General features: G+C 31.0%; 1 protein-coding gene across 1 annotated transcript in view; it reads right to left on the bottom strand.

Annotated features, from left to right (window-relative positions):
* The window catches only part of LOC145259739 (uncharacterized), an 87,391-nt gene that overhangs the window by 28,303 nt on the left and 39,238 nt on the right, over window positions 1-19,850 (bottom strand). The window contains exon 2 of the mRNA XM_080117439.1: window positions 6,836-7,009. Within this exon, the coding sequence (XP_079973565.1) occupies window positions 6,836-7,009 (174 nt within the window). The remainder of the gene's footprint in view (window positions 1-6,835; window positions 7,010-19,850) is intronic.

The raw sequence follows: 19,850 nt of genomic DNA, 5'->3' as shown, positions 1-19,850 counted from the left end.
TATGAACATTTTGTATTAGCGTAAAAGTAAAGTTGTTTTAATGGTATTACATTAATATGAACATTTTGTATTAGCGTAAAAGTAAAGGTTGTTTTTAATGGTATTACATTAATATGAACATTTTGTATTAGTGTAAAAGTAAAGTTGTTTTTAATGGTATTACATTAATATGAATATTTTGTATTAGCGTAAAAGTAAAGTTGTTTTTAATGGTATTACATTAATATGAACATTTTGTATTAGCGTAAAAGTAAAGTTGTTTTAATGGTATTACATTAATATGAACATTTTGTATTAGTGTAAAAGTAAAGTTGTTTTAATGGTATTACATTAATATGAACATTTTGTATTAGTGTAAAAGTAAAGTTGTTTTAATGGTATTACATTAATATGAACATTTTGTATTAGTGTAAAAGTAAAGTTGTTTTTAATGGTATTACATTAATATGAACATTTTGTATTAGTGTAAAAGTAAAGTTGTTTTTAATGGTATTACATTAATATGAATATTTTGTATTAGCGTAAAAGTAAAGTTGTTTTTAATGGTATTACATTAATATGAACATTTTGTATTAGCGTAAAAGTAAAGTTGTTTTAATGGTATTACATTAATATGAACATTTTGTATTAGTGTAAAAGTAAAGTTGTTTTAATGGTATTACATTAATATGAACATTTTGTATTAGTGTAAAAGTAAAGTTGTTTTAATGGTATTACATTAATATGAACATTTTGTATTAGTGTAAAAGTAAAGTTGTTTTAATGGTATTACATTAATATGAACATTTTGTATTAGCGTAAAAGTAAAGTTGTTTTAATGGTATTACATTAATATGAACATTTTGTATTAGCGTAAAAGTAAAGTTGTTTTAATGGTATTACATTAATATGAACATTTTGTATTAGCGTAAAAGTAAAGGTTGTTTTTAATGGTATTACATTAATATGAACATTTTGTATTAGTGTAAAAGTAAAGTTGTTTTTAATGGTATTACATTAATATGAACATTTTGTATTAGCGTAAAAGTAAAGTTGTTTTTAATGGTATTACATTAATATGAACATTTTGTATTAGTGTAAAAGTAAAGTTGTTTTTAATGGTATTACATTAATATGAACATTTTGTATTAGTGTAAAAGTAAAGTTGTTTTAATGGTATTACATTAATATGAACATTTTGTATTAGTGTAAAAGTAAAGTTGTTTTTAATGGTATTACATTAATATGAACATTTTGTATTAGCGTAAAAGTAAAGTTGTTTTAATGGTATTACATTAATATGAACATTTTGTATTAGCGTAAAAGTAAAGTTGTTTTAATGGTATTACATTAATATGAACATTTTGTATTAGCGTAAAAGTAAAGTTGTTTTAATGGTATTACATTAATATGAACATTTTGTATTAGCGTAAAAGTAAAGTTGTTTTAATGGTATTACATTAATATGAACATTTTGTATTAGCGTAAAAGTAAAGTTGTTTTTAATGGTATTACATTAATATGAACATTTTGTATTAGTGTAAAAGTAAAGTTGTTTTTAATGGTATTACATTAATATGAACATTTTGTATTAGCGTAAAAGTAAAGTTGTTTTAATGGTATTACATTAATATGAACATTTTGTATTAGCGTAAAAGTAAAGTTGTTTTAATGGTATTACATTAATATGAACATTTTGTATTAGTGTAAAAGTAAAGTTGTTTTAATGGTATTACATTAATATGAACATTTTGTATTAGTGTAAAAGTAAAGTTGTTTTAATGGTATTACATTAATATGAACATTTTGTATTAGTGTAAAAGTAAAGTTGTTTTAATGGTATTACATTAATATGAACATTTTGTATTAGCGTAAAAGTAAAGTTGTTTTAATGGTATTACATTAATATGAACATTTTGTATTAGCGTAAAAGTAAAGTTGTTTTAATGGTATTACATTAATATGAACATTTTGTATTAGCGTAAAAGTAAAGGTTGTTTTTAATGGTATTACATTAATATGAACATTTTGTATTAGTGTAAAAGTAAAGTTGTTTTTAATGGTATTACATTAATATGAACATTTTGTATTAGCGTAAAAGTAAAGTTGTTTTTAATGGTATTACATTAATATGAACATTTTGTATTAGTGTAAAAGTAAAGTTGTTTTTAATGGTATTACATTCATATGAACATTTTGTATTAGTGTAAAAGTAAAGTTGTTTTAATGGTATTACATTAATATGAACATTTTGTATTAGTGTAAAAGTAAAGTTGTTTTTAATGGTATTACATTAATATGAACATTTTGTATTAGTGTAAAAGTAAAGTTGTTTTTAATGGTATTACATTAATATGAACATTTTGTATTAGCGTAAAAGTAAAGTTGTTTTTAATGGTATTACATTAATATGAACATTTTGTATTAGCGTAAAAGTAAAGTTGTTTTTAATGGTATTACATTAATATGAACATTTTGTATTAGTGTAAAAGTAAAGTTGTTTTTAATGGTATTACATTAATATGAACATTTTGTATTAGCGTAAAAGTAAAGTTGTTTTTAATGGTATTACATTAATATGAACATTTTGTATTAGCGTAAAAGTAAAGTTGTTTTTAATGGTATTACATTAATATGAACATTTTGTATTAGCGTAAAAGTAAAGTTGTTTTTAATGGTATTACATTAATATGAACATTTTGTATTAGCGTAAAAGTAAAGTTGTTTTTAATGGTATTACATTAATATGAACATTTTGTATTAGTGTAAAAGTAAGGTTGTTTTTAATGGTATTACATTAATATGAACATTTTGTATTCGCGTAAAAGTAAAGTTGTTTTTAATGGCATTACATTAATATGAACATTTTGTATTAGCGTAAAAGTAAAGTTGTTTTTAATGGTATTACATTAATATGAACATTTTGTATTAGTGTAAAAGTAAAGTTGTTTTTAATGGCATTACATTAATATGAACATTTTGTATTAGCGTAAAAGTAAAGGTTGTTTTTAATGGTATTACATTAATATGAACATTTTGTATTAGCGTAAAAGTAAAGTTGTTTTAATGGTATTACATTAATATGAACATTTTGTATTAGCGTAAAAGTAAAGGTTGTTTTTAATGGTATTACATTAATATGAACATTTTGTATTAGCGTAAAAGTAAAGTTGTTTTTAATGGTATTACATTAATATGAACATTTTGTATTAGCGTAAAAGTAAAGTTGTTTTTAATGGCATTACATTAATATGAACATTTTGTATTAGCGTAAAAGTAAAGTTGTTTTTAATGGTATTACATTAATATGAACATTTTGTATTAGCGTAAAAGTAAAGTTGTTTTTAATGGTATTACATTAATATGAACATTTTGTATTAGCGTAAAAGTAAAGTTGTTTTTAATGGTATTACATTAATATGAACATTTTGTATTAGCGTAAAAGTAAAGTTGTTTTTAATGGTATTACATTAATATGAACATTTTGTATTAGCGTAAAAGTAAAGTTGTTTTTAATGGTATTACATTAATATGAACATTTTGTATTAGCGTAAAAGTAAAGTTGTTTTTAATGGTATTACATTAATATGAACATTTTGTATTAGCGTAAAAGTAAAGTTGTTTTTAATGGTATTACATTAATATGAACATTTTGTATTAGCGTAAAAGTAAAGTTGTTTTTAATGGTATTACATTAATATGAACATTTTGTATTAGCGTAAAAGTAAAGTTGTTTTTAATTGTATTACATTAATATGAACATTTTGTATTAGCGTAAAAGTAAAGTTGTTTTTAATGGTATTACATTAATATGAACATTTTGTATTAGCGTAAAAGTAAAGTTGTTTTTAATGGTATTACATTAATATGAACATTTTGTATTAGCGTAAAAGTAAAGTTGTTTTTAATGGTATTACATTAATATGAACATTTTGTATTAGCGTAAAAGTAAAGTTGTTTTTAATGGTATTACATTAATATGAACATTTTGTATTAGCGTAAAAGTAAAGTTGTTTTTAATGGTATTACATTAATATGAACATTTTGTATTAGCGTAAAAGTAAAGTTGTTTTTAATGGTATTACATTAATATGAACATTTTGTATTAGCGTAAAAGTAAAGTTGTTTTTAATGGTATTACATTAATATGAACATTTTGTATTAGCGTAAAAGTAAAGTTGTTTTTAATGGTATTACATTAATATGAACATTTTGTATTAGCGTAAAAGTAAAGTTGTTTTTACTGGTATTACATTAATATGAACATTTTGTATTAGCGTAAAAGTAAAGTTGTTTTTAATGGTATTACATTAATATGAACATTTTGTATTAGCGTAAAAGTAAAGTTGTTTTTAATGGTATTACATTAATATGAACATTTTGTATTAGCGTAAAAGTAAAGTTGTTTTTAATGGTATTACATTAATATGAACATTTTGTATTAGCGTAAAAGTAAAGTTGTTTTTAATGGTATTACATTAATATGAACATTTTGTATTAGCGTAAAAGTAAAGTTGTTTTTAATGGTATTACATTAATATGAACATTTTGTATTAGCGTAAAAGTAAAGTTGTTTTTAATGGTATTACATTAATATGAACATTTTGTATTAGCGTAAAAGTAAAGTTGTTTTTAATGGTATTACATTAATATGAACATTTTGTATTAGCGTAAAAGTAAAGTTGTTTTTAATGGTATTACATTAATATGAACATTTTGTATTAGCGTAAAAGTAAAGTTGTTTTTAATGGTATTACATTAATATGAACATTTTGTATTAGCGTAAAAGTAAAGTTGTTTTTAATGGTATTACATTAATATGAACATTTTGTATTAGTGTAAAAGTAAAGTTGTTTTTAATGGTATTACATTAATATGAACATTTTGTATTAGTGTAAAAGTAAAGTTGTTTTTAATGATTTTACATAAATATCAACATTTTGTATTAGTGTTGATGACACTAAATTTATATCAACATTTTGTATTAGTGTTGATGACACTAAATTTATATCAACATTTTGTATTAGTGTTGATGACACTAAATTTATATCAACATTTTGTATTAGTGTTGATGACACTAAATTTATATCAACATTTTGTATTAGTGTTGATGACACTAAATTTATATCAACATTTTGTATTAGTGTTGATGACACTAAATTTATATCAACATTTTGTATTAGTGTTGATGACACTAAATTTATATCAACATTTTGTATTAGTGTTGATGACACTAAATTTATATCAACATTTTGTATTAGTGTTGATGACACTAAATTTATATCAATATTTTGTATTAGTGCATGAGTAAAGTTTTTCTAATACAAAGGTTAATCTAGATATGAATTACACTAAACGAACAATCTTGATAATAATTGACGTTAGATAAATAAGGCTAATGTTTGTGTTATTGTTTCGACAGGTCCTATTCATCCTAACAAATTTAGTGACTGTAGCCAGATGATAATAACAATAATATTAATAATATTAAAAATATATTCATTATAATTATTATAACTTGCAATGTGTCATCAGTAACAATCTAGGGACGGGTTTGAAAAGGTTATGCAGTTTGAGTATATTAGGGTTGCGTGTTGAAGAATTAGAATATTTTTTTTTGGGGGGGGGGCGTCCTGAGTAGACCGTTGTGGTTATAGTAATATATCTATTCATTTTAACCTGGTATATTGGTAGCTACGGAAACAGGAGATTATTCTGTTGAGATATATTCAATTAAGACAATAAAGCTAACGAAGGGCCAATATATTATTTCAGATAAATTAAAGATAAGACAACCCGGGAATAAGTGGGGGATTAATTATTAGACAGTGGAAAAGGTGACAGGGTGGTGTCTGTTTAGAGCACAATTGAACCATATTTGACATTAGAATTTTAAACTTTAATTCAAGCTGTTATATATAAAAATAATTTTATAAAATCAACAGTAGGTTCTCTACAGTGCAATGGGGACTAATTGTGACTAAGTCATTGCGAGGAGGCATGTGAAGCTTCCTTCTGGTGCACCGCGATGGATCCCCAACTAGAGCTGGCAATTAATCGATTTAATTGAAAAATGGGCGATTTCATCGATTTCAGTGGCAATATGAATATGGGAGTGTGAAACATTCGTTGATCATCATTCAATCTCGAGCAACGTCGGGTCTCCATGCTAGTGTTTATATAAAAAAAGTATTAACATATGATTTTAGCGCCTCTCTAGCGGTCTAATGGTTAAAATTATCAATTTGAACCGGGGTTTTGTTTATTGCGGACTATTATCCTCATCTTTTTCTTAATTGTTTCACGACGTTTCGGCCAACTATTCCTCTGGCCTTCGCCAAATGGTAACCGCGACAGGATAGGAACTCTGAATCTCCTGACTGCATCCACTGCAATTATTGCCTTTCGTAGTTGTTGTCGTCTCACCACGTTTTTGGCCAAATAAGCCTCTAACCGGCTTTTGGTAGGATTGAAACCGCTATCTTCAGACAATTCTCACCTGGAACTGTAGAGATTCAACATCTCTATCAACTGCGAAGAGGCTTAGTTGGCCCAAAACGTGGCGAGATGACAACAACTACGGAAGGCAGAGGAATAGTTGGCTGAAACGTCGTGAAACAACTAAGAAAAAGATTAATTGTCCGCAATAAATAAAAATTAATAAATAATAATTATCTCAATAATGAATTCCATTAAATAATATATAGAACCGGGGGGGGGGGTCTAAGCTCAACGATCTGAACAGCAATACTGACTATTTCGTTGTATCAACGCTCTTCACTGCGGAAAGAGACAAGCCAGAAACGATACGAGTCTATAGAAATACATAAAAAAGAAACACACAGATAAAGCTAACCTGACAATCTGTTCTATGCTGACATACAGTCCAGTACTGAGGGCGCCGAAGTATCCTGGGATCCCGGTTTTATGAGCTAGAAGGTCCCGGATGTTGACGTAATTGGTTCGATGTTCGTCGCTCATTTGGAAATTATCTCCTAGGATTTCTCTCACTGGAGTATCCCATGTTAAACTGGAAAAGAGAAAAAGAAGGATACGAGGATAAATAATGAAATTATTTAATCCGCGACAAAAGGGAAAATATCTACTTATATATAAAAGGCATTTTGTTTGTGTGTGCGTCTGCGTTGTGTATGTGTGTGTGTGCATGTGTGAGCTCGTTCCCTATGGATTCCGAAATGGCTGGATTGTATTTATTGTAAAATTTCACACAAATGTATAATGTGTCCTCGTGTAATGTTGTGACCCTTTGAGCTGTGATCATCTGTATTAATTGTGGCAAGCAGGGCCAATGGTCAAAACATTATTATTATTATTATTATTATTATTATTATTATTATTATTATTAATTGATTCGAGCAACGGCGGGTTGCTGGATCAATTATTATGATTAAAAAAATAAACAATTAAATTGTTTAAAAATGATTGGCATATAATATAATAATATGGCAAAAGGAATGTGAAAATAGAAAATAGATGTAAAAATTAGTTTTGGTTCGCATAAACAAATAACTAGATTGGAGTTACATCAGCTGTGGGTATGACACACGTGATGAGATGTATGTAGATTTGGGGAAGATTCTGGGCAATCGTTACGTCTCTAAAAGGGGAGTTAGTCTCCATGACGCAGGGAGCGGCGTCATTTCAGGCAGCCAAGATGTAAAGAACGTGTAATCTCTGAAGATGCCGGCCGGATCATGAAAATAAATGTTCGTAAATAATTCAGGTATGTGTTGTGTCATTTACATCTGTTAAAAAGGACTGTTTGTCTACAATTGTTTTGATACGTCCACGTCAATCGTTTCCTGTTAGAACTGTTGCATAAATGTTAAAATAAAAGTTAAAATATACACACTAGACGATCAATTAAATGATACGACGTATATACATACACGTATTTACACGTACATGAATGTACAGATAAAATATAAAACCCAACTATTCAATTTGTGCGTCGTTATAAAGATATTCATACACACAACGTAAATTTCGTATATTTATGCAGAAGCCAAGGGAAGTAATTCACCACATGATTATTTCCCTTTAATGTTTAAAAATCAAACGTGAATTTAAAAAAATGAAAAACGTTATTTAAAATTGATGAATGCATATGCAGAAGATTAAGCAAAAATAAAATCGCATCAAGCAGACATTTTTAAAAAGCAGATAGTCTAATAATCTAGTATATCTACAATAGTGAGGACGCGTGTGTTTGTGAGGACAATTCTCAACCTATATACTCAACAAATTTTTGATCTAGAGACTTGAAATTTAGTATATAGGGTATTCAGACATCTTAAAAACAGAAAAATACGCTGCTGAATAGTCAAAATTGAAAAATTAGTACGTGAGGTTCATCGGATTGTTATCTGTTTGTAAACTGTTTCACTAATGCGCATGCGTGAATGGTCCACCTGACAGCTCCTTTATGGTAAAAGTAAGTAGGTTTGAAAACGCTATTTAAATATAGTGTCAAGCTGGCCTAATGGTTATCGCACTTGACTCGCTGTGTTTAGGATTTGGTTTCGATCTCAGCTAAAGTATTTTTTTACTTACAAATAAGTGAACTGTTTAGAAAAAAAAACAATACTCGCATGCAAATGTCTCAGTTTCTGTATGAAATTAAAATATAATATTTTACGACCGGGTAACGCCGGGCAACGTGCTAGTGGTTTTGGTTTTATATTTGTAAACATCCAGGGTCATGTCGGTGATCCGAACGTCATAAACAAATGATTGAACTTGTATATTTTATCCTGAATTATAATAAACAATTAATGTTAAGTTAATGATTTATAATTCTCGATTTTTGAGATGAGGATCGATTATTCGTATTATATGGAATTTCCAGATTACTGTTCTCGTCTTGAGTCTATTTTTCATAACGTTTCGGTCGCTTTAACCTCCGACTTTCTTCAGGTGTTTCTTGTCGAATTCAGGAACTTTTCTGTCTAATTCAAGAGCACGTGGCATAAAGGATGACGTACTTGGTAAAATTCAGTTGTAAGTTAAACTCTTCTGGAAGTGGAAAATTCAACCCATACTGCTATAACCCCCTCCAAACGGGTTACTCCTCTTTCTCCCATAAATAATTCTCTCCTTGCCCACTCTTCCTATTTTAAAAGAAAGACCCTATTCGATTGGCCAGGGCGTTCCTCTTTGACCAATCAGTAGACAGCCTCTTTGTCGCGCTGAATGCGAAAACCCCCTGTTCCTCCTCTTTTTCGAATAGGACGTCCAGATGCAGAAGTTCAAGTGTAATGTGAACAAACATCTTTCTATTCATCTCCCTTCATAATGCCCCTGCAAATTAAGTCCCTGATAGTAGCCCCCTGCTTCAAAGTGGCACTGTGCCTTGTTTGGGGTGAAAATTGAATTAAAAAGAAAAAGAAAAAAGATACCAACAAGTAGGAACCCTTTTCTCCTTTACTGAATGCAATTACTTATTTGAACATTCTAAGAACATTCTATTCTTGAACGTAAAAAGACTTTCTGTAATCATAATTGGACTTTAAAAGCCGCAAACACAACCAGTTTTGGAAAAACCTTCTTTATTATTGTTCTATTTAATGCAATACAAATTATCCTTATTTCAGTCTTGTGTGTGTGTGTGTGTGTGTGTGTGTGTGTATGCTATATTTTTTTTTTCGCATAAACCCAAACATCAGTAAGCGAGAACCGAATCGCCCCCTGTTTTAATTCGAGCGCACTCAAAATACAATTACTTAGGACTTTTGCCCTGTTATGACTGATGGAATGTGAGCATGTTATCCCCGTGGATTAAATAAAGGGTTTCGTGCGAAATTCTGTGAAGATTCCCGAATTCAACAGAAAAATTCTTGAGTTCAACAAAAAGATTATCGAGTTCAACAAAAAGATTCTTGAGTTCAACAGAAAGATACTTGAGTTCAACAAAAAGATTCTTGAGTTCAACAAAAAGATTCTTGAGTTCAACAAAAAGATTATCGAGTTCAACAAAAAGATTCTTGAGGTCAACAAAAAGATTATCGAGTTCAACAAAAAGATTCTTGAGTTCAACAGAAAGATTATCGAGTTCAACAAAAAGATTCTTGAGTTCAACAAAAAGATTCTCGAGTTCAACAAAAAGATTCTTGAGTTCAACAAATAGATTCTTGAGTTCAACAGAAAGATTATCGAGTTCAACAAAAAGATTCTTGAGTTCAACAAAAAGATTATCGAGTTCAACAAAAAGATTCTTGAGTTCAACAAAAAGATTCTTGAGTTCAACAAAAAGATTCTTGAGTTCAACAGAAAGATTATCGAGTTCAACAAAAAGATTCTTGAGTTCAACAGAAAGATTCTTGAGTTCAACAAAAAGATTCTTGAGTTCAACAGAAAGATTATCGAGTTCAACAAAAAGATTCTTGAGTTCAACAGAAAGATTCTTGAGTTCAACAGAAAGATTCTTGAGTTCAACAAAAAGATTCTTGAGGTCAACAAAAAGATTATCGAGTTCAACAAAAAGATTCTTGAGTTCAACAGAAAGATTATCGAGTTCAACAAAAAGATTCTTGAGTTCAACAACAAGATTCTTGAGTTCAACAGAAAAATTCCCGAGTTCAACAGAAAGATTCTTGAGTTCAACAAAAAGATTCTTGAGTTCAACAAAAAGATTCTTAAGGTCAACAAAAAGATTATCGAGTTCAACAGAAACATTCTCGAGTTCAACAGAAAGATTCCCGAGTTCAACAGAAAGATTTTCGAGTTCAACAGAAAGATTATCGAGTTCAACAGAAACATTCTCGAGTTCAACAGAAAGATTCCCGAGTTCAACAGAAAGATTCTCGACTTCAACAGAAAGATTATCGAGTTCAACAGAAAGATTCTCGACTTCAACAGAAAGATTATCGAGTTCAACAGAAAGATTTTCGACTTCAACAGAAAGATTATCGAGTTCAACAGAAACATTCTAGAGTTCAACAGAAAGATTCCCGAGTTCAACAGAAAGATTCTCGACTTCAACAGAAAGATTCCCGAGTTCAACAGAAAGATTCTCGACTTCAACAGAAAGATTATCGAGTTCAACAGACAGATTATCGAGTTCAACAGAAAGATCCCCGAGTTCAACAGAAAAATTCCCGAGTTCAACAGAAAAATTCTCGAGATCAACAGAAAAACTCCCGAGTTCAACAGAAAGATTCTCGAGTTCAACAGAAAGATTCTCAATTCAACAGAAAGATTATTGAGTTCAACAGAAAGATTCCCGAGTTCAATAGACAGATTCCCGAGTTCAACAGAGCGATTATAGAGTTCGACAGGACTGCCGACATCGACTGAAACGTTGTGAAAATAAAAAATGGAAACAATAGTCCGAAAAAAATCCAAATAATATGAATTGTGAATCCTCATAAAAAAATCCAGAAACATGTTTCTAGAGCGAATTACAAATCACGTCGTTTACTGGACGTCAATTGCGAAACATTAATCCCCCCCTTTTTTTTAATAGAACGTAAAGTCTCCTGTTCTTGTTAAAACAGGTTCCATTATTTCATTTGCTTTCGAATCGAAGCACTGAAATAAAACGAGAGTCAAGCGGCCAAAACAAACAGCAAAGCAATTACATTAACAACCAAAAACGATGAAAAAAAAAAAAATAGCAATAGAAACCACGAGTCAGCATTCATGCGCTCTTTAGCGTGGGAGGTCTGAAAAGAATAAAATGGCAAAAACGTTGAATAGCTTCCGGTCATAACGAGAAAATACACAGTATTACAAGAAATTCAGGAACGAGCGAAAAATTAAAAGAGGATGTAGTACGAAATGGAGGGAAAGCGACCCGGTTTATCAACTATTTTGGTTGAAGTCAAACATAAATTTTATCTAAAAAATGTTTACATGAATTAAAAATATCTAATAAAAAGCTAACATATAAATTTCTTAACTGAGATTTTTTATTACTTAGACCTAAATAGCATGCAAGCTGATATGAGAGTTCGAAAAGTAATGCCTCCTATTTTTTATTCCGCCTCAATGGATTAGAGGGGATTGCAAATTGCATTGTTATGAAAACTGAACTTATGCATTTATCATCTCAAAGTTTCATCTTTCTGTTGCAGATATTGATGGTGCCAAACTCTAATAAAGCAATCGCTGTCATCAAGGTGTGTCAGAAGTAGACGAAGGTCATTGAATTCTTCCACGCAGAATAAAGCTGAACCGTTCAACATTCACCGACACCCGTTGAACGTTTATGAAGCCGACGCAGTTGATGTCGGCACAGTTAGGAAATGTGTTCGTCGATTTCAAACTGGTTAGACAACCAGTTTGAAATCGACGAATTGTGAGTGACAAAGTGTTTTCTGAACTTTTACAACCGAGGCATTAATGCACTTGTTTATCATTGGCATTGTGCATTGACACTGATGGTGATGTGCTGCCGTGGTCAAGCGCGGGAGGGGGGATATTGTAACATAATGCATATGAGCGCGCAAAAAATATCAGCAACATATACATATATATATATATATGTATATATATATGCATATATACACATATATATACACACATATATATACACACACGTATATACATACACGTATATATATATATATATATATATATATATATATATATATATACACACACATATATATATATATGTATATATATATTTCCGAGTTCGACAATATACAGTTGAAGAAGGTCAGAGGTTACATCGGCCGGAACTTTGTAAGAATAACACTCAAGATGAAAATGATAGTTCGAATATTCCAAATAATAAATGGTCCTATATATGACCTTAAACTATATCCGATGCTGAGGCCCCAGCTTGCGGGCTTTGGAAAGTGTGTAGCCACCTATTAATTGCCATTGCTCCCAGGTCCACTTTGACCTGGAATGGTAGTACCTGTTAGGGTCCCAACTATGGGTTAAATAGAAACCGACTTGAAAAAAAACAACAAAAAAAACAAACAAAAAAAAAACAACACAAAACAAAACAAATATATTCTATTAAAAATATTTTCTTAAAAGTCACTGGATTCGGCATTAAATAACCTGAAAAGGGTTGATATGCTGTAAAACAAAAGCAACCAACCAAATAATAAAATCATCAATCCTAATCTTGAAATTTCAGAAACGTAAGTCATTTTATTTCCCGACTATCCTTACGAATAATTCTGATGGGTAATTGAAAAGTAACTCCCTATTTTAAAGCACATACAATTTATTTTTGAAATATAATTTATACAATTTAATGAATATGAAAAGACTTTTATTTAAAATTCAATATGGACGTCTTCATTCGTCGCCAGCTTTTCAAGTCAACCTGGAATCCCATCGATTGATTTCACAAAAAACTCTTTCGAAATGGTAATCATAACTGGAACTGTGACAACAGAATATTCTTTTCATTCTTTTGACTCTCGGGTATATATCCAACACAGTAAGACACAGTCAATCAGCCGAGAACCACACCCGTCTATATAAAAGATATAAGATATTAACGGATACATACTCAAGAGTCGAAACAATGAAAAGAATATGCTGTTGTCACAGCCCTAGTCATAACTTTACGTATTCCCACTTCAAGTTTTTTCTAAATTCCTTCATTTGGTTAAGCAGACTTGCTAGCCAATTCCAGAGATAAAAGTTGCAGGGCTTTGTCAGGTCTTCTAGCCGGCCATTCATGCGAACCGAAACGAGCCATCCACCTTCCAAAGAATTGGGCATTCAGTAATTTACGAACAACAATAGCAATGTGTGATGGAGATCCATTAATAATATAAACCTCACCTCTCTGTTTAAATTTATGTATGTATGTATGTATGTATGTATGTATGTATGTATGTATGTCTGCCTAAAACTTTCGAGAGAAGCCACGAATTTTCATGAGATCGGTATCGTTTTGAAGCTCGACCCCTTGGATGACAAATATCGAAAAATTGGCTAAAAACATTAATTCTTTCACCCTCAACTGGGCACTTTTCTACAAGGAGTATTCGCTTTTTTCGCCGATATTTTCGAAAGTCATCCCCTCTTTTCTAAATTTAGACCTTCGCCACTTTCGGTTTGGCGATGGACGCAACGGCAAAGACGTCACTTTTTTCACGTTCTTTTCCTCCTTCACGGCACGGATTCGAGCCTGCCTGCCTACTACCACTTTTTTCTTTGCTCCACACACACCTCCAAACATCCGGGCAACGCCAGACACTCAGGCTAGTCTTGCATACAAATCAAATTTTAAAATTTTCCCAAGCACTAATAATTGATTAAATTCCATCACTCAACATAGTGAGGTACCGCCACACTTAGCTATTGATTTGGGTCGACAACGAGTAACTCAAATTCGGACGAAAACGATCAGCCAACTACTGCAAATGCACACTCGGAAGGTCATGTTAGTTCGAATCGTTTTTTGCAAGCAATGAAATAAAACAAGGACGAAGTGACCAAACAAACAGCAAAGCAATTGCGTTAATAACTGCCTACGAGGGAGAAGCACTAAAAAAACATGATTTAGTATTCATACGCTCTTTAGCATGGGAGGTCTGAGCATAAAAAGACAAACACGTTGCATTGCTTCCGGTCATAACATGGAAGAACACGGTATTAAAATAAATTTACGAACGACTGAGCAATTAGTGGAAAGTGTAGACACTAGTGATACAATTGTATGCGTTGATTTCATTTATAACATTTTTTTTTATATTAAGTAGAATATATATATATATATATATATATATATATATATATATATATATATATATATATATATATATATATATACTAGCATGGGTGCCCGGCGTTGCCCGGGTATTTGAAAGTGTATGTTGAGCAAAAAAAAAAAAAAAAAAAAACGTTCAATTTTTTTAACTTTGGCCCCTATTATGACCCCTTAAAATTTATTGTTTTGGGCTCAAATCAAGTTATTAAGTTATATCCATTTCCAAGAAACCGATATCTAAAATTTCAAGTGTGCAGACCAAAAATTGTCGGAGGAGTTCTCAAAGATAAAATCGTTGAACTTTGACCCCTTAATTGCAAAATTTCTGACCGAAAACCGATCACATCAATTTTCCCAAATCTCAGTACCCTGTATATCAAATTTCGTGTCTGTAGACTAAAAATTGACAGAGTTATTGTGTAGGGAAATGTACACACAGACACACAGATACGCAGACACCTTCACTTATATATATATATATATATATATATATATATATATATATATATATATATATATATATATATATAAATTCGTTTTTCTTTTGTGTGTATTGATATTCATTTAAAAAGAAAATACAATTTTCTTATATATTAGCATTTCAGCCCGGCGTTGCCCGGGTATTTGGGAGTGTATGTTGAGCAAAAAAAAAAAAAAAAAAAAAGCGGTCAATCTTTTAAAATTTGATCCCTATTATGTCCCCTTAACATTTATTGTTTTGGGCTCAAATCAAGTTATTAAGTTAGATCCATGTCCAATGAACCTATATCTAAAACTTCAAGTGTTTAGACCAACATTGTCGGAGGAGTTTGGTAGAGTTCTCAAAAGTCAAATCGTTGAGCTTTGACTCCTTAATCGCTAAATTTATGGTCGAAATCCGGTCACATCAATTTCCCCAAATCTCAGTACCCTGTATATCAAATTTCGAGTCCGTAGACTTAAAATTGACAGAGTTATTGCGTATGGAACACAAACACACACACACACACACACACACACACACACACACACACACACACACACACACACACACACACACACACACACAAAGACACTTTCACTTTTATAAATGTACTAGCATTTCAGCCCGGCGTTGCCCGGCGTTGCCCGGGTGTTTGGAGGTGTATGCAGAGCAAAAAACAAAACAAAAAAAAACAAAAAAAAAAAGGTCAATTTTTTAACTTTGACCTCTATTATGACCCCTTAAAATGTATTGTTTTGGAGTGAAATCAAGTTATTAAGTTAGATCACTCTCCTATCTAAAATTTCAAATATTCAGACCAAAAAATGTCGGAGTTTGGTAGAGTTCTCAAAGGTCAAATCGTTTAACTTTGACCCCTTAACAGCGAAATTTCTGACCGAAAACCGGTCACATCGATTTTCCCAAATCTCAGTACTCTGTATATCAATTTTCGAGTCTGTAGACTGAAACTTAACAGAGTTATTGCGAAGGTATATGTACACACACACACACACACACACACACACACACACACACACACACACACACACACACACAGAGAAACACACACACACAAACACGCACAGAGACACGTTCACTTATATATATATATATATATATATATATATATATATATATATATATATATATATATATATATATATATATATACTAGCATTTCAGCCCAGCGTTGCCCGGGTGTTTGGATGTGTATGTTGAGCAAAAAAAAAAAAAAATAAATAAATAAATAAAATAATAAGCGGTAGTAGGAAGGCAGGCTCGAACCTGTACCGCAAAGGAGGAAAAGAACGGGGTAAAAACTAACGTTTATGCTGTTACGACCACCGCCAAACCGAAAGCGACATCTTTTAAAATTAAGGCTAGACAATCTAAAGGAGATGATAACTGTAAAAAATATCGGCGAAAAAAGTGATCCCACCCTGTAGAAAAGTGCCTAGTTGAAGGGGAAGATATTAATGTTTTTAGACAATTTTTCGATATTTGTCGTATGAAACGTCGAACTTTAAAACGACACTGATCTTGGTAAAATCCGTCGCCTCTATTAAAAGTTTAAGGCAGACATGCAAACAGACAGACATACATAGATTTATATATTGGTAACAAAAATTTTAGACCCAAACTGATGAAAAAGCTTGCCCTATCTCTGAATATCTTTTATGTAAAATTTCAAATATTCAGACCAGAAATTGTCTGAGTAATTTGGAAGAGACCGCAGAGGTCAATTTTTTTAAAATTTGACACCTATTATGACCCTTAAAATTTATTGTTTTTGGCTCAAATCAAGTTATTAAATCAGATCCATGTCCAAGGAACCTATATTTAAAATTTCAAGCGTGTAGACCCAATATTGTCGGAGGAGTTTGGTAGAGTTCTCAAAGGTCAAATCGTTGATCGCCAAATTTCTGGCCAAAAACCGATCACATCGATTTTCTCAAATCTCAGTAACCTGTATATCAAATTTCGAGTTTGTAGGCTAAACATTGACAGAGTTATTGCGTAGGGAATTGTACACAGACACACACACATATACACTCAGACACACACACACACAGACACGTTCACTTTTATATATATATATATATATATATATATATATATATATATATATAGATGGGTTGTATATATATATATATATATATATATATATATATATATATATATATATATATTAGAAGGGAATTGAATGAGGATAAACAAATATTCCACTCTTCTATATTTTTTAATCGAAATTGGCGAAATCGTCCATCTATAATATAAATCTCACATGTCTGTTTAAATGTATGTATGTATGTATGTATGCATGCATGCATGTATGTATGTATGTATGTATGTATGTATATCTTTCGACAGAGGGGACAGATTTTCACCAAATCGATACCGTTTTGAAGCCCGACCTTTCGGACAACAAATATCGAAAAAATTTGCTAAAAACATTAATTACTTCACCCTAAATAGGGCAGTTTTCTACAAGGAGGGGTAACTTTTTTTCGCCGATATTTTCGAAAGTCATCCCCTCTCCTCGATTGACTAGCCTTAATTTAAATCCTCGCCACTTCAGGTTTGACGATGGACGCAACGGCAAAGACGTTTTTTTTTTCACGTTTTGTTCCTCCTCCACGGTACGGGTTCGAGCCTGCTTACCTGCTACCCCCTTTTTTTTGCTCAACACACACTCCAAACATCCGGGCAACGCCGAGCACCCAGGCCAGTTTTACATCAAATCGATTGATTGCCTGTTCTAGTTGGGGACCTCTTCGAGAGCGAGAGGAAGCTTAGCATGTTTACCTGAAGTGACTTAGTCCACAATACATTGCAGTCTATATTGTACTAGAGGATCTTCTGTTCATTTTTTTACAAATATTTGTAAATAATGGCTTGACTTAAAATTTTGAATGCAGAAGTAGTTTTATGGTTCAATTGTACTCTAAAGACAAACATTCATTTCGAACGCGCCCTGTCATATAAAAGAGACAACTGTTGATTTCATGAAATTATTTTTACATTATCACTTGAATTAAAGTTAAACGTACAAAAGACAAGTATCATGTTTCAATTGTGCTCTAAAAAGAAACATTCATTTCGAACGCGCCCTGGTTTTATAAAAAAAAATCTGCAGTTGATTATATAGACTGGGTCTTTCTTCTTGTGCGATGATAAAACTTCTCAAATACACTTGTGATGTTAGGCTGTATAAAAGTTGACTTCGGACTTTCTTTAATCGGCTTTTATCGATTTTCAATACTTATCATAAGCATTCTTACACAAGAACACTCCCAGAAACATCAAGTACATTCGTGTGAAATTAAAAAAAAATCGGCCCAGCCGATTTGGAGTCTATATAGAGAACTCTCTCTCTCTCTCTCTCTCTCTCTCTCTCTCTCTTTCTCACTTACTTACTCTCTCTCTTTCTCTCACACACAGTTTAGGAGAAATTAAAAGAATTTAAAACTGTAAATAAAAATTTACAATTAAATTTATTATTCGACAGAATACTCGAAAAACATTTTTCAAAGTCTTTATTCCGCGGAGTTTCAAAGAGTACCACTGAATATTAACACATTAAAACCTAAACGACTAATTTCTTTTATGAACATTAACAGGATTTTTCGCATTTTGAAATTGAAGCCATTAGACCTAAAATTCTGGATATTTTGTTTCTCAAAAGGAGTTTTCTTTAGGATTACCAATGAGGGAGTCATTACTCACGCTAAAATGTTATTCCCGGTTTGTTCTTTTTCCAATTGTTTCATGCATATATATTTTTTAACTGCTTTTCTTACAATTTATGACCAAATATCATAAGTTTTTGTTTCATTTAATGCATCAACCAGCAAATTCTAGCTCTGCTACAAATATAATTTGCTGATTTCTTTCTGTCTTCTGATGAGAAGAATAGCAAGAGTGGCATTCTTTGAAACTCCATGGAATAAAGGATTTGAAAATTGTTTTTGGAGTATTCTGTCGAATAATTACTTTAATTGTAAATTTTAATTTGTAGTTTTTACATTCTTTTATTTTTCCCTAAAATAAACTTTACTTTCTATTGCGTTCGTATTGAGCTTTTTTATTTGGTTGGGATTAATTCGTTAATATATGAATATTAATATTTATATTAAACTGAAGTTTACCTCGTATTATATGGGGTAAACATTTCTTTCCCGCTGTATTGATTATATATATATATATATATATATATATATATATATATATATATATATATATATATATATATATATATATTGACCCACCGGTTCCTATTACATAACCAAAGTTAAGCAACGTTGAGCCTGGTCAGTACTAAAATGGGTGACTATTCGGGAATTCCTCGTGATGTATGTGCTCTTCGCTAATCTCGGAATTTTTTCCAGTGAGTCTTGGCCCTCTTTTGCCACTGGATCCAAGCAGTGCCGATTCAGTTAGGATTACGCAACCCCTGCCTCACAATTACACGCGAAGCTACTTTTACAGGGGCGTCCATTTGAATGAAGGCATCGATATATATATATATATATATATATATATATATATATATATTTATATTGAATGTGAGAGATTATATAATTATTTCCACAGTCAAACAACGTCGAAGCTCACACGAGCCATGACAGCCAACAATAAAAACACCGGAAGTATAAGATACGAGTTTCGCCCTCATTTGGGCTCAAATAAATAAAAGTAATGATA

The sequence above is a fragment of the Euprymna scolopes genome, chromosome 35, assembly GCF_053919585.1.
Source record: "Euprymna scolopes isolate OS-2025 chromosome 35, ASM5391958v1, whole genome shotgun sequence".
NCBI classification, from domain to species: Eukaryota; Metazoa; Mollusca; class Cephalopoda; order Sepiida; family Sepiolidae; genus Euprymna; species Euprymna scolopes.
Note: the sequence above shows the minus strand (reverse complement) of the source record. Positions and strands in the feature narration are given on the sequence as shown.